Source organism: Rosa chinensis, chromosome 2, assembly GCF_002994745.2.
Source record: "Rosa chinensis cultivar Old Blush chromosome 2, RchiOBHm-V2, whole genome shotgun sequence".
In the NCBI taxonomy this organism is placed as follows: Eukaryota; Viridiplantae; Streptophyta; class Magnoliopsida; order Rosales; family Rosaceae; genus Rosa; species Rosa chinensis.
In genome coordinates, this window is record NC_037089.1 from 7,218,945 (window position 1) to 7,241,411 (window position 22,467).

The window sequence follows — 22,467 nt, forward strand, 5'->3', positions numbered from 1 at the left end:
CATAGATTCATAGATATGTCGGCACTAAAATATTAGAAGAGGATATCAGTAGTATGGTGCACTAGATGGTAAAAGAGTACTTTAGAAAAAAATAGGTTAGAATTCGGATTGGGTAAGATTTGATCCCTTGCAAAATTCGATCATCTTGGACCCGAATCTGACTTTTGAATATGAAGATAGTAAACCACAAACTAGAATTATAGTTAATTCTTAGGGCGAACATTGTGAGACTCGGTTGTTTTACACCATGCATTGACTGGTAGCCGGAAGCATGTATCACAACCCAAATATCATGCTATGGTTCATATCCGATCCAAAGAAATTGTCACATCTATCATAAGAACTGACTAGTAATAACCAAACTTCTCGTTTAGGTCAGATACATCGATCTGAAATTTGAACAGAATCCCATTTACTGTAGTTTAACGATTTCATGATGAAAAGACACGCTACTAATAGAGACCCCATTACATTACAGGGTCTACAAAATGCCACTTCCATGAGAGAGAGAGAGATATGTAGAATGTCGAAGTGACAAAGCCAAGGATGAATTGCCAAGCTGGTGACATGGTCACGATTCGTGACCACCTCTCACCGGACAAAAGAAGCACAGTGTTGATTTCCACTGCCCATAAGCCCCCCACTGAATTGCATGGCTCCACTCATGTGGGGAGGCACGCCACCTGAGAACCTGCGATCGGGCTGCCGAAAGATAGCATTGGTACCGGAAACACTTGTTATGCCCGAGTGACTTGCAACAGAAGTGACTAGATCACTGCTTCCCGAGTGATGACTTTCTCTCTCCGGTGTATCCTTCTGATGCAAGTTGATAGACCCCGAAACATGATCATTGGAGCCACTGGTGGGGTTCTGATCATATTGTTGGAGCTCTTTTTTGCTGAGAAAACGTCCACCAGAACCCCTTACCCTGTTCAGTGCATGTTGATGCCGAGACTCATGAAGATATGGCTGCATTCATTCAAAAGTGAGCTAAGGAAATAGGTCAAAGATTTAATTCATTTAAAAACAGAACAATTCTTCATTTAAAAACAGAACAAATTCAGAGAAAGGACAGAACAGGTTTTGATGGATGAGGTATCAAATGCTTGTTGCTACAAAATCGATTCTCACTTATAATGCATCTATAACTTAAAAGGTATACTTACAGGTACCAAATGCAGCGACAAGAGTTCACATCAATGAAGACCTGGTCGATGTAATGTACATACCTTTCGAGCTTTTAGAAGTTTGTTTTGAGCTTCCAACTTTGCACGTGACTGTCTCCTTCGGAGGATTCCATGGTACTGTTTTGCATTGACATAAATGGGTCCATCTTCTTGAAGATCGAGAGGCAATGGAACTCGAGGAGGTGCCATCCCAACCATGGGGGGCTGAAAACAGTCCATTTCCAATTGTAAGTACATACTACGTAGCAGAAATAACGACAAATTCTTGAAACATTATAAAGGATAATCTGGATGATGGTGCTCAGATCAATATGATCTGAAAGATAGTAGATCAACATTCCAACTTAAAAATTTAGTACATGATTACCTGCATTCCCCGGTGAAGTAAATATAATTTAATATGATAGAACACCTTTTTTCAAATCGATATTTCTAGCTGCATGTAATTGCTTCTAAATATAACTGAATGGCAGTGCCATAGTGGCTACAGATTGTACTCAGAAAAACTTACCATAGCTTGTGGTCCATACGCAGTCAGGAATCCACCGTAGTAAGGTTCAGCATAAGGATGGAATTGACCCTGCAAAGAAGGAGAAGGGCAAATTAACAACCATATAACAAGTTAAGTTCTGTGTATTACAGCTCAACTTACCACTATATTGCTGTAACCAACTTGAGGAGGATGCGGCATGAGATCTAGATTACTCAAGAAAGCTGGCTTCATTGTCCCTTCAACACCCTTACCACGTGTTTCATCCTCACCTGGGAGCATCGAGAATAACTTATTCAAGGACACGAACTAGAGAGCTAAGTACAATAAAACAAGAGAAATAAACTGGTAAGCATACCACTATGAAGAAATGAAGATCTATCTATCTTTAGTAACATAGTACAGTTAGCACGACAATTTAGTATATGTTATATGCAGTTCCCAGTCCAGAAACTTTACAAGATCTTTATCATAATAACAGATCCCTTTAGAAGTTGGATAGCCACATAAAGTTGAAGCACAGTGGACCAAAATATGATTAGAAAATCATATTACCAGGAAGATACATACCAGATTCTGATGAAAGGCATTGACCTTGAGATTGACCAATTGAATGTGTTGTGCATGATCCGGGGTCAGGTTGTACTCGAAGTCCTAAATGCTTTGCATCATGATGAAGTTGTGGTGGAAGCTCCACTTTAAAGCTCACATCCTTTGATAAAGGCGGTGAAACTTGCCGTTCACTTGGATTCCACGACATGCAATTAGCATTAAGGGGCATTGACTGGAAGGAACTTTGATAGAAAATTCTCTTTTCCAAGTTATGAGTTGGTATTGCTAACTCTAACAATGTGTCCTGAATTCGTATGGAAAATGAAAATGATTGTTAATAAGCAAAACCTTATTCTTGGCAGACTTGGAAACTATCTACTGAAAAACTATATACAGACTAAATGGAACATTTAATGGCATACTATGCAACATTTAATCATGTTGTGCTTGTGCATCATAGCACCCGACTGAATCTCATTAAAATTTACGCCGTGAACAAGATTTGCTCGATATTAGGTTCTCTTCTAACACAATTACAATGACTGAATTTCCAAAAGAAATGTACTCAGACAAAAAATTGAAACTAAAAAACAGGTTGATCAATGTAAACCATTTAAGTGAAATATAATCGACAGACCAAAGCCTCAACAGACGGGTAACTGCGTCATCAATTTTACTTACCATAACATGAGAGCTTAATGCCCCTTTTATACCAAAACAGTCATGTAACCACTATAACTTAACATACAAGATTTGCGGCAAACAACTTGGAAATCCTGTTTCAGAAACATTTTAAATGGAAGTTCACACTTAACATGCATAGAAGACACCATGAACAGGTTTTGCAAAGTTTCTATAGACTGCAAATATAAATATGTATGATCTCATTTCCATAGGTTCATAGAACCTAAAGCAAAAACTTTCCAGCCATTGTTACAGTTCAGCAAAATAAGAGGTAAAGAGAGCTTTCCATTGCATGCAACATCAGTAGGCATAAATCAAAGCAAAGTCTTTCATGGAAACAGGAACAGATGAATGCAAGACTAACTAGGCAAACAAATCAATCAACAAGAGACTCGACAATTCGAGACCAATCCCAATCACATGATTCACATCACCATAAGAACAAAACCTCTTTTTCAGCGATAACAAACAAGTTACTCATCCCCACAGAGCAAAGCATTGACCTCAAAACCCAAAAACACAAGCAGAGAGCAACAATCCAAAAACATGAACAGACAAAAGCAAAGCCCGAAAATTCGCCAAAAGAAAATGAAATGGTGCAAAAAGGAACACCCAACACCAAAAGATAAGGAGAAAGCAGAACACTTGAACAGCCAAAAAAAGCCAGAAACCAACACTAGCTACACACAACTTTACCAAAACCAAAACAAAACCATCATCATCACCACCATCTCATCTCAAACACCACATGCAACCACAGAACATGAAACAGAATCAAACCCACATAAAGCCTGGACCTTTAAATCCACCATCCACAAGCAAACCAGTAAAAGCTTACAAATTTTACACAAAAGCAGATACAAAAAGAGAGAGAGAACCAAATGAAGCAATAGGAAAGTTGGAACCTTTGGGATCTGGCAAGGCATGAATAAGCAAAGAATATGACTGTTGGGTAGAACATAGACATATCTGTCTCCTCCCTTGAAACTCTCTCTCTCTCTCTCTCTCTCTCTCTGCTCTCTATCTTTCTCTCTCTAAATTTCCTTTCTCAGTCTCTATTTGTCTTCCTTTCCTTGTTCTTGGGCTCAGCTCTGATTGACAACACAACACTTGAGAGAAAAGAGAGGAGTCATAAATTTTCTAATTAAAAGCACACCACCACCCACCACCACCTCACTCTCTCTCAATTTTTTCTTGTCTTTTTCCACGTTTCGTCGCTTTCCTCTCTTGAAGGTGGCCCACGCGCACGCCTGGACGCGCTCTTAACCGTTGGCTGCATTTACTTTCTCTGTCTCAGCCGCCGTTCACTGTACTTGTCATCTTTCGCCCACGCTCGTCCCCCACGCGCCACCGCATCACAAGGCTCAAAGCTTTTAAGTTTTGGTTATACGGGAGTGGAGGTGGCTCCAACACTCCGCTTTTGCGAGTGAGGATTCTAGGTAAAAAGATTCTAGTAGATTGGGATGCTTCATCCGTATTTTTTATTTTATTTTATCCTTGTTAATTTTATAATTGATTTTTATATTTTCAAACTTTGTGAAATTAAACTATGACCAATTGAGAGAACTACATTTGAAAAGGATTTGGAATAAAGCTACCAACGTAAGACGTAATAGATGAGGTGGTAGTTGGTTCTTTAACTCAATTAAACAAGAAGAAATAAAATTCCAGCAATGAAAAATATCGTTTTGATTTGTTTTTTTTAGTTGGAGCTTGAAAGCAAAAGGCATCATAACTTCTTATCCAAATGATGGGGTGATACTTCAATAGAACTTTAAATAAAATGTGAATAACATGGTGTGATTGCATTGACATATATGGTAAGGACCCATAAAAACTGTTATGAATCATTATTATAAATTTTTTGGCAGCTTTTGTTTTTTTGGCCTATTTTGCTATGTCTTAGAGCATCTCCCATGGTAGGCTAAAAACCTATTTATGGCCTTCACCCCCCTCCCACCGTAGGCTATATCCCAAATGCCAAGAAAAAAATTTGGCCTTCTCAAATATGCTAGGCCAAATTTGGGCTGAGAATTGGTAAGTCAAATGTGGGACCCGCTGCCTTTTTTTTTTTTTTTTCATTAATAACATGAATTTTACATTTAAGAAAATTCATTTTTCCTATATACATGGGTTATTTATAATGTTACTAAATATTAAAATTACATCATTGTAAATATCTTGTTGAGATCTTCAATATGAGCCCAATATTTGATATGTTTAGAATTTTTAAAATAAATGTGTAACCATTAATTTTTATGATATACTTATTTTCATTTAACTAAATCGACTAGTTTTATTGATAGCCTCGTCAAAACCATACTCGGAAATATATTCTAAGCCGTTAGATGTAATGATATTTGATTTTGGCCTACAGAATTTGGCATACGGTGGCAGCACTGTTTTTTGTTGGTAGGCTAAAAAAGCATATTAGAGGGAATATTCTGTTTTTGGTAGACTAAAACCATTTGGCTTTTAGCCTACCATGGGAGATGCTCTTATGACATAGCTTATAGGCTCGCTTTTCTTGAAGTGAGCATTGATTATCACCGTGATACCACCACATCTTATTGTCTGTCTGTCGATAGCAGGGGAAAGATATGTAATAGCTATTTTTGCTTGAGTATTAATGACAATCATTTATCGATTGATTCAAAAACTAAATTATTCATTAAAGAAAACTCCTTCAAATTTTATCCTAAAAAAAAAAATTAAATAAAAAATAAAAACCTCCTTCAAACTTAGGTGCCACACGTTTTGAAAGAAAGACATAAATAATAAAATAAATATTTTGATAAGCTAACATGGGAAGTTAGGGTTTTGCAAGTTTTGGAGAGAGCTCCCTTTTTCTCGGAGCACCCAGGCTGAAACCCTAGATTTCGTGCAGAAGTACGGCGGAGTCTCCGAGGATCCCCCATCTGTGACTAGGACGCTCCGGCGTTGAAGATGCAGAGACAACGACTTGTGTGGTGGTGTCCGTGGTAGAGATCGAACTCAAGTTGGGTTTTAAACTCACTCGGGCTTTGGGGGAGAGATCGGAGACCAATTCTGATAGTTGTGTCGCGGCAGTGCCGAGTGCGGAGAGCTGCGCCGGTCTCAGAGGAGGCGAGCAGATCCTAGTCTTGGAGGAGGTCGTGTATTTATAGCGGCAGAATACCAGCACGTTGGTGCCCGGTATAGAGGCCATGGTTGTTCGGGTAGGGAGGCCACTGGACTGATTATGCGGCAGCAGCGGCTCCGACGAACCCGTTAGGGTTCCAGTTTCTTACTGGTCTGGTGCTGGGAGGAGGGTGGGGGTAGTGGGTTGGGCTTTGTGTTTCAGCCCACTTCCCCTCCTCTTTTTGGCTTGGGCTAGTTTAGGCGATGTGTTTGGTGTGGGCTGGCCTGGTACCTAGCATTTGAATTCTAGTCTTTTGCTATTTAAGTTTAACTTCTCTAGTTGTACACCAATTGAGGTCTTTAGGCAATTAGAGTTGTTCTAACAAGGATTTAGGTAGTGTGGATTTGTGTTCATCGAGCTAGGTACATAAATAAGTGTGCGTATTTGTTTGCAATGAGGGTACTTGTCATTTGCTTGGCGGCTTGTGCCATCTAGAACTGTTGGTATGAGACAGCTTGTGATGTATGTGCCTTCTGGTCATGGATAACTTAATGAAGTTATCTATTTCTCAAAAAAAAAAAAAAAAGTTAACATGGAAAGCTCTTCTAATGAGGACTACTAAAATGATGACTAGTTGAGGACTTTCTAATTAACGGTTCGGGAGACCCACTTTTTAATTACATTACAGCAAATCAACCGTTAGATGTTTATGTATGCATGCGTAAATCACTTCTGAAAAATTTATTTCAAGTTGCTAATCGTTAAGGTACCGAACTAGATCAAATCAATGGACGAACCAAATCTGTCAAACATGAACTGTTCATATACATAACTAATAAATTTCAATTATGAATGTCTTAACGATTTTCAATTTGGTTGAAAAATTACATAAATGATCTACACATAAATATCTAAACATCTAACGGCTGATATGTGAAAATGTGATCGAAAAGTAGGTCTACCACAAAAGTCTTCAACTAGTCTTCATTTCAATGGTCCTCATTAAAAGGGCTCCCAGCTAACATGTTTCCTATTATAAAAATAATTTCACATTTTATGTTTTATCTAGGGATTATGGGTGAAATTGACACTTTGTTTTTTAGTAACAACACCTGCTTTTTTCTATGTATCAATTACAATTAAATTAACTCAAAAACTATGCAGTATTATATATCAACCTAGTTATACATATTAACAAGCATTGACTTGTATCTTACTTGTGTTTGAAACTAAAAGAAACAAATTAAGCAACATAATGGATAATAAATCAAATTCTTTCAATATACAAATCTAAAACAAAACATAACAAAACAAAGTGACTAGAAACACCCGCGGATGCAAAGCCAGCTCATTAGGGGCTAGGCCCCCACTGAATTATTATTTTTTGAACATCTAAGGGGTAATTTGAGTAATATAAGTACAATTTTATGAAGATTTTTAACTAATTAACAGTATTAACTCCCAAAAAGTTAGGGGTGGGCGCAGTTCGGTGCGGATCGGTGTTAGGCCAAAACCGCAACCGAACTGCTTCATTCGATTGTGCTATATTTAAAACCGCAACCGCATATTTAAAACCTACACCGTTTTGCGGTGCGGTGCGGATCGGTTTCGGTTATGTTCGACTACACAAATAACATTAACAAACACTCAAACCTGCAGATCAACTATCAAACATTCAAAGTTTCAAACATCAACAATTTGCTCCACCTGTTCAACATTTCAAACCAAAAAGCAATTTCCAAATCTAAATCAAAGTTCCAACATTCTACAATCTGTTTCCAAACCAAATAGCTAACATGCAGCACAAACATAAATGATAAATCAAAGTTCCAACTTCCAAGTTCCAGCAGTAAATCAAAGTTCCAGCAGCAGTAAATCAAAGTTCCAGCAACACAAACATCAAGTTCAAACTTCAAAGTACCAAACATAAATTTAAAGTTATTACAAACCATAGTTGAAGAACTTAAATTTAAAGTTATTACAAACCATAGTTGAAGAACTTCACTAATTGGAGTTGCTGCTGCAGAAGGTGGTGGCGGAGGAAGCATAAGCGGTGCAGCAGCTTCACTTGTAGCAGTTGGTGTTGTTCCGGTGCTTGACCCAGTTGGTGTCGCATTGGGAGTTTGCGATGCTCCTCCACTTCCCTGATAGTAAAATAAAAAACAGAATTAGCATGATAATTTAGCATCAAACCACAACCATCAAAGTCTCAAACAATCATTAGCAATTTAGCATCAGTAAAGAATCAGATACAAAGTCAAACAGAAACAAGTCTATATTCACTCGACAAGGCAAAACAACTCTATATTCACTCCACCAGAAAATGAGTTTAACAAATCTATATTCACTCGACAAGGCAAAACAACTCCCGACTCTGGAAAAAATACTCGTACAGACTACGACTCAAAATTATAAAAAGATTGAACTCGATGCTGCATTCAAGAAACCACCCTCACTAGCATATGCGTTTAGGGGCCCTGTTTATGCAACAACGAGCCACTACGACACTTGCATAGTATTTCACGTTAGGACGCAGTGATAATCATCCCAAGTAACCCAAGTAAGATCCATCAGATTAACCCAAGTAAGATCCAGAAACAAGCTGAACAAATTAACCCAAGTAAGATCCATTGAAATCGAACTAACTCAGTAACTCTCATACCGATTCCATGCTCAGATCAGATGAGAGCTGAGAAGGCCGTTGTGGTCGGCGTTGGTGTCGTCAGTCTTCGGTTGTCGTCAGCGTCGGCGTCGTCAGCTTCAGTGGGCGTCGTCAGTCTTCTATTGGCGTCGAGTGGAGGCGTCATCAGTCTTCGGTTGTCGTCAGCGTCGGCGTCGTCAGCTTCAGTGGGCGTAGTCAGTCTTCGATTGGTGTCGAGTGGAGGCGTCTTCAGTCGACTGAGAAACTGGGGAGACTGGGAGAGGTTGGCGTCGTCATCGTTGAGTCGAGAGAGATGAGGTCGGGAGGACTGAGTTGAGTCGAGAGAGATGAGGTCGGGAGGACTGAGGAGGCTAGCAAAGTCGAAATGAGAGGCTGATGCTAATCTGCTAGGGTTTTCGACTTTTCTCTCATAGACAGTAATCCAGTGCAACAGGGAGTAGCTGTACCTGGACCTAAACCAATTACAATTCGACAGCACATTTAAAAATATATACATAATACTAAAATAAGTGAAATAATATTAATTGAAATAAATATTATATATCCGGTCCGGTTCGGTTATTACCGGTCGGTTTTGAAGGTAAATCCGGTTCTGAACCGTTAAATACCGGTCCAGTCCGTTTTTTTTTTTTGCAGTCTTGCTTCATCCGGTTCGGTCCCCAAACTGGATTTCCGGCCCGGTTCGGCCGGTTTTTGCTGTCCGGTTTGGTTTCTGCCCGCCCCTACAAAAAGTTCTTAATGCACTATTGCAAGCAGAATAGCCCCTACTTTATCCTGCGTCCGCCATTGACTAAAAATATGAAAAACATAAAACTACAATTGAATCCGGCCTCCACGAAATCAAGCACCAGCTAACAAGTATTCCAAGACCGTTTGCAATACATGTGTTACGCCATATAGATAGTGTGTCAATCTTTGGATTAATTGTGTCCTCAAAGCCAAAAACAGAAACACAAACTCTATGGCATACGTCCCGTATGTACTGCAGAATTTCCCAACAGTCCTGAGGCGATACTTAGTTATTGGAGACCACTTCTTTTTAATCGAACGAAACCATCTTATTATTACCCAAGACTTCAATGGACCCTTCAATCTAGTAGGCTCTGAATCTGATTGCAACATGAAGATCTCATCTGGTCGAGAAATTTCCTCTAGATTTGCTATCTTGGAGCTATAATCTCCAAACTTGTAAAATATTATCTTGAAAAATCCTCTCATGAGTGCAACATCATTATTGCAAAGAGTTGCAAAAGAAGCAAGACGATCCAGTCCTTTGATCCTTAGTATCTGTCTTTTACTCCATACTTTGTTCTTGTAGTCTTCCATAACCCATAGCTCCATCGAGTCCTCTACTTCACAAATCCATGCAAGGCGGCCTTGGTACTCCACCACCTGATTCCCATTGACATTATCGACTGCCAAGCACGGTGGTGCAAATATTTCCCAGTTCTCTTCATCTACATGAAAAGCAAAGATTCCGACTCGGTTGTCTGACAAAAGCCAGTGGAGTGCACCGCATGCCGATACTGCAGGTTGAAACCTCAAGATATAAGCATCTTTGGGTAAAGCTACATTGTTCAACTGTTTCCATGCTCGAGCTTTGGAATCATATACCTCACACCTAAGGTTGTAGCAGTGTTCCTGCGACTTGTACTTGGAATATGGAGACTTTGGTTCTGAGAACCGGACGATCTTGTACCTTAACGGGCTTGATCGTAACACCATTAAGGCAATTTTTACCGTCATATACCTCGTTTTTGGGTTGTGTATCTGCTCCCATTCCCTAGTGGTTGGCTTGCAGACATAGTATTGAGGAACACGTTTCTGGCTTACACAAACGAGTATACCCTGATGAGCAGCTTCAATCTTCACCGGCTGAGGCAGGAAATTTAAGGACAGCTGTTCGGAGTTGGAGACGTCGTTGTTACCCACAGCTTGAACAAAGGTGGATATATAATTACTGCTGATCGAGCTTTGAATGAAAACCCCGTGTGTTGTTTTGGTTCTCTGAGATAGTTGATTTATGAAACTTGAATCGTATGTAAGGTGGTTCCATTGTTTCGAAACGAGCCTGCACCGGCCAACAGTATCGAAGGATGCTCGGGTCAGAATCTCGAAATAGAGGTCAGAAGGAAGTGTTTGTGATGAAGCCATTGGAGGAAAACAAGAATGTAAGAGGGACCTGAACACGCAGACTATATTTAGAGATTTAGAGAGTCTAGCTCTTAATCCTTGCTACAAGCCTCCAAACTCAAAAGAATATAGACTTGATATCTTTTTCAAGTTAATTGGAAAAGATTGTAGAACAAGACTTGGTTTCCAAGTTTCTCTTTAATTCTTTCAACAACACAAAAACCCATTAATTATAGGAGAAGAATGGATCGGTTTCCAATACGAGAACAAGGAGAGTAAACAAAATGACTTCTTTTTTTTAAATCTTAATTTGGACCGGATTACCAGAAAGACTTGTTCTCCAAGTGTACTACAATAAGAAACTTGAAAAACAAGTCTCTTTTATTACGATCTAATTTATTTGCATTATAGAGCTAACCATGCAAAACCAAATCTTAATTTGCAGTTAAATTAAGGATTTATAAATTCATGGTGTTCTCTCCAAAACCATAAGGAAACAGTTCCTAAACCCATTAGGTATCCTAAACTACTCGCGTGGTTAAAAAAAAAAAACTAACCTAAACTATACCCTTGCAGCAGAAGGATTCCTAATATGTGTTAGGAATCACTTAAAATCTAATTTATATTGCGTCTCCAAGGAATACTGAACCACAGAACGATCCAGCTTCTTAGAAGCCACTCAACCTGAGACTGGGCAAAGAAACACCACTTTGTCAGCAGTCTCCAGGACGGCTTTAGTACCAACATCGTCGTCTGATGCACTCTTTGAGATTCTAACAAGATCATCCTTAGAAACTGTAGGGCGTTGCCGATCGATTTCAAAGGAGTGGAATCGAGTCACATACGAATCAAGCTTCCATCAACTACTTTGCGAGACAACTAACATAGTTTCTGGAATTTTCATTCAAAGCCTAGTTGACTCCCAACACTCATCCGCGTTTGTGTCGCTGGATAATAATGTCAACTTCACTTCGTCACTGTCATTGGATTTTTTAAACATTACTGTCCGAATTGAAGCTGTGAATCAAGGTCTACGTACTCGTGTGTGTCAACCAGAACAAGAGATATTTGGTTTGTAAGCCTACTACGAAACAGTGGGTAAAGATACCGAATCCAAAAACCAAGTACGAGCAGACTGCAAGCACTGCCCTGCTCGTATTGAAGTCGAAGCCTTTGAAATACAAGGTGATTCGATTCTCGGAACTCAAGGTATTAGTCAAGCACAACTCTGAATGGTGGCGCCATCTTAGGTGCGAGATTTTTGATTCCGTCACATGGGCATGGAAGCGGTCAAAGGATGTGATTCTACCTTCTAATGTTTTCTTTGCAAGTAAACAAAATTCTGTTGTGGCGCGCAGCAAATGGTGGTCTCCATTGGCTTCTGCCAAGTAACGAAGTATGAAAATATTGGGATGAAACTAAAAAGCCTAGAGGGGGGTAAATAGGCTTTCCCTACAGAAACCACAAACTTTTCCTTAATTCAAAAAACTCCAGCAAGAAACGTTAAAGGATTGAAACACAGATATGAATCCCTGAATATAGCAGAGTGTAGATAAAGTGCATAAAAGAAAGGTAAATACAATCACACAGCGATCAAGAGACACCAGAATTGTTTGCGCAGTAAAAACCTCAAAATGAGGAAAACAACTGCGGGGCCTTAACTCTCTAAAGCCCTAGTGAAAACCAATTCACTTAATGGAAAGATACAAGTTCTCTTACAAACAACCAATAGCACTGACCTTGGCTATACTTACTAAACGCATTCTAGAAGGCTGTATGATCACGTCTTCGTAAATCTTCTCCACTGATGAACTGCTCTCACTGGTAGGATTGACAGGTACTGACCTCGACCTTCAATCTTCTTTACACATCAACAACTCCAACTGACCTCGAGAGTACTTGATATGCAATATATGATTGATAAATGAAAAAGTGTTTGACTCAACAATCTACTTTAACATGGAACAAGTAGATTACTGATACGATTTGAAGCACATCACTATTCAAGATGAATGAAGCCTTTTTCTAAATCACAATGGATGAATCCAACCTTTTTTCCCATCAAAGGCAAGCACCATGAACGCATTTTATTGCCGTTTATAATATACAGACTCGCCCTAAGACTTTGGACAATAAAGACACCAAAACCTAATTGACTCCTTATATGGAAGGGACATATCCTAAAAAGATATTCTACAAATAAACATGATTTTATCCCTAATGAAAAAGATAGACTTAACTGAACAAATCATGTAGAATAAATATCCTTTTACAACTTAATGACTGACAGCAATAATGCACAAAATATCTGTCACGCCCCTGATTTTACACACATGAAAATCGATATATATAACCCCATAATTATATATGCGTGAACGTCCAGTCATCAATACAAAATACCTGGAATCTTTTTCCCTTTAACTTACACAGATATTGATGCCCTGAACCCTCAAAGTTAATATAAACTCGCTCCATAGAGTTATATATTACAATGCTTACGAATTAAATTGTCAACAACAAAATAAAACGTAAATGCAGCTCAGAGTAACTATACAACGGAAGTCCTTATCAACGGTACAGTCACAAAGATAGCTTCCTACCATAAAGCTGCACAGGCGTCACCTCAGCTTCAGCCACGATCTCCTCGACCTGCAGGATTAACCCCTACACCATTCCATTGAATAGTGCACCGGGTTCCACACAACAAACCCGGTAAGCTTATGAAGCTCGTATGAGTAACTCAAAACCAATTACACAAATTTCACAAAAGCCTTCTGCTCATAACCTCAATCCTAGCATCCAATTACACAAATTTCGGTCAAACAAGACTTCCTCAAGAAATGTTTAACACCATCCTAACGCCCTACAGCGAATTCCAACTTCACACTCATTTCCCATTTTCCCCCCCCTAGGAGTTTTTGTCATCAACATGACATCAAAGGTGAAGAACAATGAATCACCTTCCTATCCTCACTACAGAGTACAGTTCATAACCGCTATGGCTCTTAATGTAAATCAAACCATCAATCAATAAAATCAAGGAGAAATCAAGGCAATCACATATCAAAACAAGCAAAACAATTCATAGTAACCCCTGCATATAATTTAGTTCAGGAGGTCACATTAAGTCAAACAATTCAAGACAAGGTAGTCATCGAAGTCCCACACTCTGACGTCTGTAGGTAGCCCCAACCATCACAGCAGTCCTCTCGATCTTTGTTAACTTAATAACAATTCAGCTCCGCTACCGAGCAGTCATCACACTGATCATCGCACAGATTTCCACCGATCATCACCTAGATTTGCATCATCCTACTAATCATCACTTAGATTTCAAGGATCATCACATAGATTCACGCAGATATCGCCACTCATCGCCCAGATAGCGATCATCACATAGATTTCGTTGGTCATCACATAGATAGCGATCATCACATAGATTTCACTGGTCATCACATAGATAGCGATCATCACATAGATTTCGCTGGTCATCACATAGATATTTCTATACAAGCTTTACATGACAATCATCACAAAGATTCACCATACTGATGTCATCGATTCATTACACAAATATTCTTACATAAGCTTTTCATGACAATCATCGCAAAGATTCACCACGAAGTCACTAATACATGAATATATATGTATATATATATACCCCATAATATATATATAGACACACATAGTCATCCATTCAGAAATGCCACTAATACCAACTATAGTCGTAGTTAACCTAATAACTCCAAGACAATAGGGTAGTCATGCTCATAACAAATATCGATCATATTCATAACAAATATTGATCCTGCTCATAACAAATATCAATCCTGTTCATAACAAATATCGATTCTACTCATAACAAACATCGATCCTGCTCATAACACATATCGATCATACTCATAACAATTATCGTGAGATTTCCCCAACAAACGATAAAGGTAATTCGTTCACAAATGAACCTTGTGAGATTACTCACCTCGAAACTCCCGCTGCGTCTTCAATTCAGGACAAGGCAGCCAATCCACAAAATAGCCGTCCAAGGAGTACTACGTCACGTACCTAAGGAATTACAGCTCTCATTCAGTCAACGAATCACAAGGGGTTCGAAACCCTAAATCGAACCAAAGTTCCCAAGGTGACGCCAAATGAGGCGAAACCGCATCCGAGGCCTCCCAAAGTCCCCGGAATATGTCCACGATCGATGTGACCAAACCACAAGTCGATCGGACGCTCGAATCCTCAAGGATCGAATAAATCGATCGGTATGAAACGGCAAAAATCATAACAATTCCATACGAACTCCAAAATTTGCATATTATATATCGAAACGCTCGTATCAACGAGTAGAACATATATAATACCAAAACCAATTCCTTAAGTGGCCGGAACACCGCCGGAACGCCACCACAGACGGTGGTGCACCGCCGCCGGCCAAAAACTCATTATTTCACAAAACTCCCAACATCAAAAAGCTTCATCTAAGCATGCTTGTGAACTTTCATAACTGGATCGAAGTCAGAAAACAAGCTTAAGGGATCGAAAACTACCTCACAAGCCGTGAACAGTGATCCAATCCGAGTTGATCGAAGTTTCACGTGAATCGATCCAAACAACCACCAAGGACCGATCAACGAGGCCGGTCTGAGCTCAACCAAGGAATCGTTGAAGCCATGAAGTCGCCGGAGTTGTGTTTTCCGGCCGGGTCCGAAAACACAAGGCTGCACCGCCTTCTACCGCCGCTACCACCGAGAATCGGCGCTAGAGAACACCACAGGGACCACCAGACGGCGGAGACGATCCTGTCTGGAAAATTTCGTCGCCGGAGATGGCCGGAGCTCGCCGGAAACGTCGGGTCGGATCGACCGGGTCCGGGTCGGGTCAGACGGTTTTCTTCGATACTGAAGGTATCGACCGAGAGAGAAAAAGGGAGAGAAAAAATGAGTTTCCGGAAATGGAAGGAAATGAAAATAGTAAGTTTCTCTTTCGGGAAACTTCTATTTATACTAAAATGGAAATTCCTTCCAATGACCATAACTTCCTCATACGAACTCCGATTCTCGCGTTCTACATATCCACGAACTCGTATCGACGCGCTCTACAACTTTCGTGAAGGAAGTTTTCGGAGAATCCCAACGTATAAAAAGTCAACCTTTGGCAACCCCCCTAAAACCATATCCTTCAATTAATTATTCGCCCGAAACACTTCCGCTCCATCCACGAGCCACGAAACCGTCCAATAGTTATAAAATTAATTCTGGAAAATCCTCAGAAAATAATTATAAATTTCCGGGGCATCACAATATCTCCTAACTAAAGAAATCTGACACAGACCAACTCACATATTCTGACCTAACCGGGATTGCAACACATGCATCAATCCCAATATGCATAAAGACACAAAACGTATGAGATGCATATGCAATTACCTGTGAAGTACCTTGAGGAGTCAACTGAAGCATTGAGTGCATTGAGTTTTTTTCTTTTCATTTGACTAGGTCTTCACTCCAATGATTGGCACACTTCTAACTTAGACCTAAGACCCTAGGTTTTGTACTAGGAATGCCAATATACAATAAAATCTATACTAACAAAGTATTTGCTTTCTATGAAGATGCAGAGAATTGGGAAATGTTCTCATTGCCACCCTTGGCAATCGATAATGCAGGTTACAACTCCAAGCTACTGCTTGTGGAGTACAAAGGTCAGCTTGCGTTGATTCAGAGTGGAGAAGAATTCATGGACATGTAGGTGATGGAAAATTATGCCAGAAAGTCATGGAGCCAGAGGCGGACATGGAACATCAACAAACTCAGGGGATAAGAAACCTTCTATATTTCTCCATTAGCTTTCCATAACGGTGACACTGCACTTATGGAAGGTTTTCACAAAGTTATCTTCCATAACTTTCAAGAGAGAAAATCTCATCAAATAAGATTAGAGCATCCCCCTAATCGTATTTTCAAGTTCCAGTCGGACATGGAGGAGGTCAATCTGAATGGACCTGATTGGACCTGATTGTGTTTTCAAGCTCCAGTCGGACTCAGAGAATGTTAATCTGAAGGACCATCCTGAAGAAACTCGAGGTTTGGCAAAGTTCCTACTTAGATTTGCTGGTTTTAGTACCTATTTGTTACTCTCAGTCCCTTTTTTTGGTGTCTCTTTAAGGTGCTATTCTCATGCATGAGTACAGATTTATGATTACATGGGAACCAGTATAAAAGTTCTTCTCCCTCGGTGTTTAGAACTACATAGTTTAGTTCAGTCTATACATTTTAACTTGGATGGTGAAAGTTTTACTTATTACCACCTTTAATCTGCATAATGCTAGATTTTGTAACAAGCACAGGAAAAAAAGTTGGAATTGGAACCCTATCAAAATTTTCGTTTACCTTAGAACTCCGTTAACATATTTTCTCTGTTTCTCTCGACATCCAAACCTGTAATTCTATCAAAAAGCAGTTTCTTGCAAGATTGGCTAGTCCTCCATTACATTCACCTCCATATATGCATATATCATCAGATCATCTACCCATCTAGTAATGAGAAGCAATAAAGTATAACAAACCAATTACAGATACAAGAGGTATACGTTGATTAATTGAAGAATTTATTGACATATATAATCCAATAAATTAATTGAATATCCCAAATCCTATGGAGCTATATTAACTGTATAAGTGAGCTGCATCTAAATTGCCATGAGCCTGGCATAACGTGGGATCTGATTCTTCAAACCAATTGTGATCTCGCCATAGCAATGATGGGTCTGTTTTAGCAATATGCTACCCATCTCTTAGGCTTCAAAGCAATTACAAGAGCTGGTGCCATAATTCCACCCACCAGCACTACCGACAATTCATCAGGTGTATCTTCAAGCACAGGATTACTGAAACACAGAATAGCATCCAGCTTCAGGAAAAAAGAAAAGAAAAAAGAGTAGCATAAAGCCAAATCTTTTCAGACCATTAATGTGGTTATATTACTCACCATGTAACTCAGAGATCTATATTGATCCTTTCAGACCACTTGAAAATATCAGAGTGCACTTTATCTCCACCCAATTCATCTCCCGTAGCGCCTGCTGCTACTCTTAAAACATCCTCAATTAAAGCAAAGTTTCCCATTATATCAACATGAGCACCACTTTGGGTACCCCGGCCCTCTAGAAGATTAGCTGGAGGGGCATGATCGTACTCCCTTAAGTAAGTACGAATGCCAGAAGGGTTGAAACGGGTCTTTCCTCTCCAGGCTTTAGCACACATGAAACCTGCACTCAACACCGGCACAGTTTCATCCCCATCAGCGGAGTACACTCCACCTTTTAAACATGGGTTGTCGCTTCCACCCTCTGCTGAGGTATCTATTTGAAAGGGAATGTAGCATTCAGCAGTAGGAGTTAACTTATACACGTATGCTCTTTCGGTAGGGATGCCAACTCCATACATAGAATAGATCTCCATATCAGGAGCATTTGGTAATCTGCACAAGCAGTCAGAAGTTAAAACAGCACAAACAAAAGTCAATGTGCTCAAGAAGTGAACCCTTGTGAATCACAACCCCAGAAAGAACAATTTAATAGAGTAATACAGGAATGAATAAGAGCTGAACCAAGTGGCATATATCAGATCATCAATGTATTCAACTTAGGGGTATAACCTAATAGAAAACTTGACAGACAAGAAGACACATGCATATCACATGAGTACGACCTTTTTCCAGCTTTGGTAAAGCCCTAAGCGGTAGTTAAAGTGTAGAAACTAGACTCCCAAACCACCAGAAGAATAATTTTTAATCTCTTGGAAAAATGTAGCATTTACTACTTGCTGATTTTACATCTGAGCATATAAAGGTAGGGAAGAGCATGCTGAAACAATTAGAAACAGTATCACTAGTTACGTTACATTCAACCAATAGTCATCAAAAGAGGAAAGACTAGATTAAACTCAGATCATGATTCACTGGGGGACAAAATGTGAGAACAGCACGGAAAAGAAAACACTTGCCTTGTTTCTAGGGGGTTTGACCAATATTTGTAGTGTTCATACTTGGGGTCATCCAAATTGTCCGCAATTCCATACGAAAAATGAGCATCCCCACGTGCCATCAATTTGGGCGCAACAAAATGAAGCAGATCCAAAATTGATCCAGCTGTGTAGATTTTGTAATCTGAAACAGCTTTGACACCCCCAACACCCATGTCATGGTACTCTGTCCATACATCACAATGGGTAGCATTCGCAAGTAAATTACCCTTAACAGCATCCTGCCAAGCGATCCAAAGTAAACTACTAGTTTAAGTGTATGTACTAAATATCTCATCAGTCATCATAGTATGTATCGTAGGATTATAGGAAAAAACGGAACTCATCTTGGCAGACAAAGACAAATTCACAAACTTCATATTCTGATTAATTCAATGTCTTCGAGATATGATCAAAACCTCATGCTTGAGTTTAATATTAAGTACAAGTTAAAATACTAGTCATTACCTCATATGCAAGATGAGTTTTAGCAATAAAAAATGAAAATGTTCTCCACATACAATCCAAGGAAATACAACGTATCATTTGTGCCCAGACACAAAAGCATTGTAATTAGATCAACTTCTGACAAAATGCAAAACCCATTCTTCACCTTTTAGAGAATAATTCCATATGGAAAATCCAATAGCTAGATTGAGATGCCAGGTAACGAGGTAAACTACTAATTGCTGAAATGAGATATAATAGATCAACTTATGACAAAATGCAAAACCCATTCTTCACCTTTTTAATAATAATTCCATATGGAAAATCCAATAGCTAGATGAGATGCTAGGTAACTAGGTAAACTACTAATTGTTGAAATGAGATATAATAGATATGAGAGAGAGAGAGAGAGTCACCCTAAAATCGATCCTCTCAATCTTGGAGGAATGCGTCTCCGCTACGTCTTTCCCAAATGATATAATCCTCCCATAATTTACTCCATATGGCTCTGCATCTTTGGTATCATTATTCTTCAACTTCTTAGCATCACAATGGCAGTATTCTTCAGGTGACCAGTCAAGACCACCCCATATTGTGTCCCCACCTTTTGGTATCATAGACATAGTTGAATCCCATGTCCGGGTCATCCGCATCATATGTTGTAAGGTTTGGAGACCAAAAACATCCTTATCCAAAACACCTGGTGCAAAAGCCCTGTAACAAGGATAAGAATTAGGATTTCATCGAGAGCTAAAGCAGGATACAAAAATCATATATGTCTAGCAGACTAGCCCAAAGAAGGATGGCAAATCTGATGTTAAAAGAAAAGACAAAAACCTGGCAACAGCAATGTCTTTGGCCTCAATAGAGAAAAGTCCAGCAACAGCTTTTGGAACCCCTAAAAAGGGGCCACCGATGTTCATTACAGCTTTAATATGCTTAGCACACCAATCTGATCCACCCCCACCTCCCATTGGTGCTGGTGCCTCAACCCATTTCATAAAATGCAGAAAGTACAGAACACCCATTGAATGTGGGAGAACAACCACCTTGTTGCCACCATTTGTAGCTACCATAAGTTCTATATTACTTTTTATTCTGCTCAAAGTTTGGTCCCTAACCTGGTAAACGCAATCAAACCGATATACAGTAAGTCAATTGTCACAGTAAAGTATACACTGCTACTATGAGGGTATGAAAAAGATGTTTACATAACAATACCTCTGTATTCTGAAACGATAATCTCCAATCATATGAAGCCATATACATGGTCTTCTCCTCATATCCAATGCGAGCCAAATTAGCAATTAAAACTGCCCACACAAAGTAACCAGGGGCAAAGTAATCAGCTGCCACAAGACCAGATACAGGCCTAACCCTTATACCTGCAGGGTCCAGTCCAGTTTCATTGTCCAGAGACATATGTTCAACCCAGCATAATGGTCTGTCAGAAACAAAAGGAATCGCAGGGTAACACTATGTAAGAGTCAAGTCCAAGACTATTCAAGAACTTCAAGGATATAGAGAAATTTGGAAAATCAAAACACTGTATTCATTAATAGTCAGGGCACGAAATAACTGATCAAACTAACATATATGATAAGGAGTGACAGTAAATAGATTCTGCAGGTCATACCTCCCCACAACTAGCCACTTTGCTTACTAACAACAAGAGCAAAATCAGTGAAAGTAACCTAAAGAAGAATTTGGAAAATCAAGAGACCCTATTGATTAATAGCAGGAGATGACATAACCGATCAAACTAACATACCCACTTTTCTCTCTTACAATAATTACCATCCAAAAAGTTTCTCATTTGCGCTTATACGAGTTCATACAATTTAACTATAGCTAGCATCCTAGTTTATATATTCGAGACAAAACCCCCCCCAGTTGATAAACTCACTCATTCACTTGATAAACTGGTTTTGACTTACGTTTAACTCAAGCAATTTGTAAGGTAAGCAACCTCACAGCATTGGTTTCAGTCACAATCAATCACCCTTTTTTAAGTATCAAACACACACACACACACTTCCCTTATATAAAAGCAATCAAATCCCCTTCTTCTAAAGTAAACCCTAATCCACAAACCCTATAAATTAACTAACCAAATCAGCCAAACAGTGCAAAAGGAGAAAAAAGGGTTCATTGCATTAAGCATTCAAACCAAGAAAGCACCAACCTTTTATACAATTCCCCAAATGTGCCGCCCCACAATCTCTTCCTAAACAACCCATCGGCGCAGCTATGACCTTCCCACAATTCGAGCCCGCCGGTGACAATTCCGGGCACAAACACCACCGGGTGCTTCGCCGTCAAGCCCTCCTTCCTCAATTTCACTCCAGGCGGGTCGGAAACCGGACCCGTTATCGCCTCCGTCACGTACTGAGGAAACGACGCCGGCATTGCGTTGAGCAAGAACAGCAGGAACCACCAGATCGAGCATATGACTCCGATGAGCCAGCAGCAGTTGGCCACGCACGACCACCGGTTCGGGTTCGGGTTCGGGTTCCTTCTCCGACGACGCGTCGTCGTTTTCTTCTCCTCACCGGGTTCGTGTTCCTTCTCTGTCTCACTCTCGTGGTCCGGCTCCAAATTCTCCGCCTTCCCCTTTCTCCGTCTCAGAAACGACATCGTTTTTGGAAAATAATCAAAGCTGAATTGAAGCTTCAGCTGCGCCGGCGATTGGGGACGTGGAGGAATCTGAGTGGCTCCTGCTGCCTCTACTGGTTTCCTACTGTCTTGCTCTGGGCTTTCCTCTGTGGCTGAGCTTTAGGTTCATCTGGAGGGAAAGAGAGCGGGGTTATTTCCAGAACTCGGGGGCTGGGTCCCAATAACCACCACTGTAGGACACGTGGCGGTGATCTGGGGCGTGATCGGACGGTGGAGAGGAGTAGGGGTTTCGTTTGTGATTGTTTGAATGGTAGAATTAAGAACACAGCTCAACAACATCTCAACTGAATCTTTTTCTTTAATTGGCAAAAAAGAAAAGGAATCCTTTCTTTAAGACTCTTGTGTGTAATGAAAAACTAAATGAATATATATATATATATGCATCAAGAAGATTAGGTACCAAAATAAACAGAGTGAATCTAACTGCTGGAGGAAATATATATTCAGCATTTAAATTTAATATACGTGGTTGAAATTCACTTGTGTGTTACGATCTCTTCAAATTATTCTTT

The 22,467-nt window shown here is 39.7% G+C and overlaps 2 protein-coding genes across 4 annotated transcripts; both read right to left on the reverse strand.

Annotated features, from left to right (window-relative positions):
- Positions 1-276: 276 nt before the first annotated feature.
- Positions 277-4,036, reverse strand: LOC112189281 (nuclear transcription factor Y subunit A-3). 2 transcript variants are annotated; one of them, XM_024328581.2, is made up of 6 exons: positions 3,894-4,036; positions 2,248-2,533; positions 1,840-1,949; positions 1,699-1,767; positions 1,230-1,391; positions 277-969 (listed from the first exon to the last, which is right to left on the reverse strand). In XM_024328581.2, exons 2-6 carry the CDS (start codon positions 2,456-2,458, stop codon positions 592-594), a joined length of 930 nt encoding a protein of 309 aa, XP_024184349.1. In that variant the 5' UTR covers positions 2,459-2,533; positions 3,894-4,036; the 3' UTR covers positions 277-591. The 2 variants fall into 2 exon arrangements, with proteins under 2 accessions (XP_024184349.1, XP_024184348.1); XM_024328580.2 differs by having other exon boundaries at positions 3,819-4,033.
- Positions 4,037-17,343: 13,307 nt separating this feature from the next.
- Positions 17,344-22,202, reverse strand: LOC112187750 (phospholipid:diacylglycerol acyltransferase 1). 2 transcript variants are annotated; one of them, XM_024326665.2, is made up of 7 exons: positions 21,465-22,202; positions 20,501-20,723; positions 20,117-20,400; positions 19,696-19,993; positions 18,815-19,074; positions 17,799-18,290; positions 17,344-17,697 (listed from the first exon to the last, which is right to left on the reverse strand). In XM_024326665.2, the coding sequence occupies exons 1-6, from the start codon at positions 21,914-21,916 to the stop codon at positions 17,807-17,809; spliced, it is 2,001 nt and encodes a 666-aa protein (XP_024182433.1). In that variant the 5' UTR covers positions 21,917-22,202; the 3' UTR covers positions 17,344-17,697; positions 17,799-17,806. The 2 variants fall into 2 exon arrangements, with proteins under 2 accessions (XP_024182433.1, XP_040370629.1); XM_040514695.1 differs by lacking the exon at positions 21,465-22,202 and adding an exon at positions 20,916-21,072.
- Between the last annotated feature and the right edge of the window lie 265 nt (positions 22,203-22,467).

Coding starts and splice junctions, on each gene's coding strand:
- LOC112189281 (XM_024328580.2), bottom strand. CDS start 3,839: ATGCCTTGCCAGATCCCAAAG. Junction 2,534..3,818: donor TGCCTTGCCAGATCCCAAAG/GTTCCAACTTTC, acceptor ATACGAATTCAG/GACACATTGTTAGAGTTAGC. Junction 1,950..2,247: donor ATGCCTTTCATCAGAATCTG/GTATGTATCTTC, acceptor CGATGCTCCCAG/GTGAGGATGAAACACGTGGT.
- LOC112187750 (XM_024326665.2), bottom strand. CDS start 21,916: ATGTCGTTTCTGAGACGGAGAAAGGGGAAGGCGGAGAATTTGGAGCCG. Junction 20,401..20,500: donor TATCGTTTCAGAATACAGAG/GTATTGTTATGT, acceptor TGCGTTTACCAG/GTTAGGGACCAAACTTTGAG. Junction 19,994..20,116: donor AAAGACATTGCTGTTGCCAG/GTTTTTGTCTTT, acceptor TCCTTGTTACAG/GGCTTTTGCACCAGGTGTTT.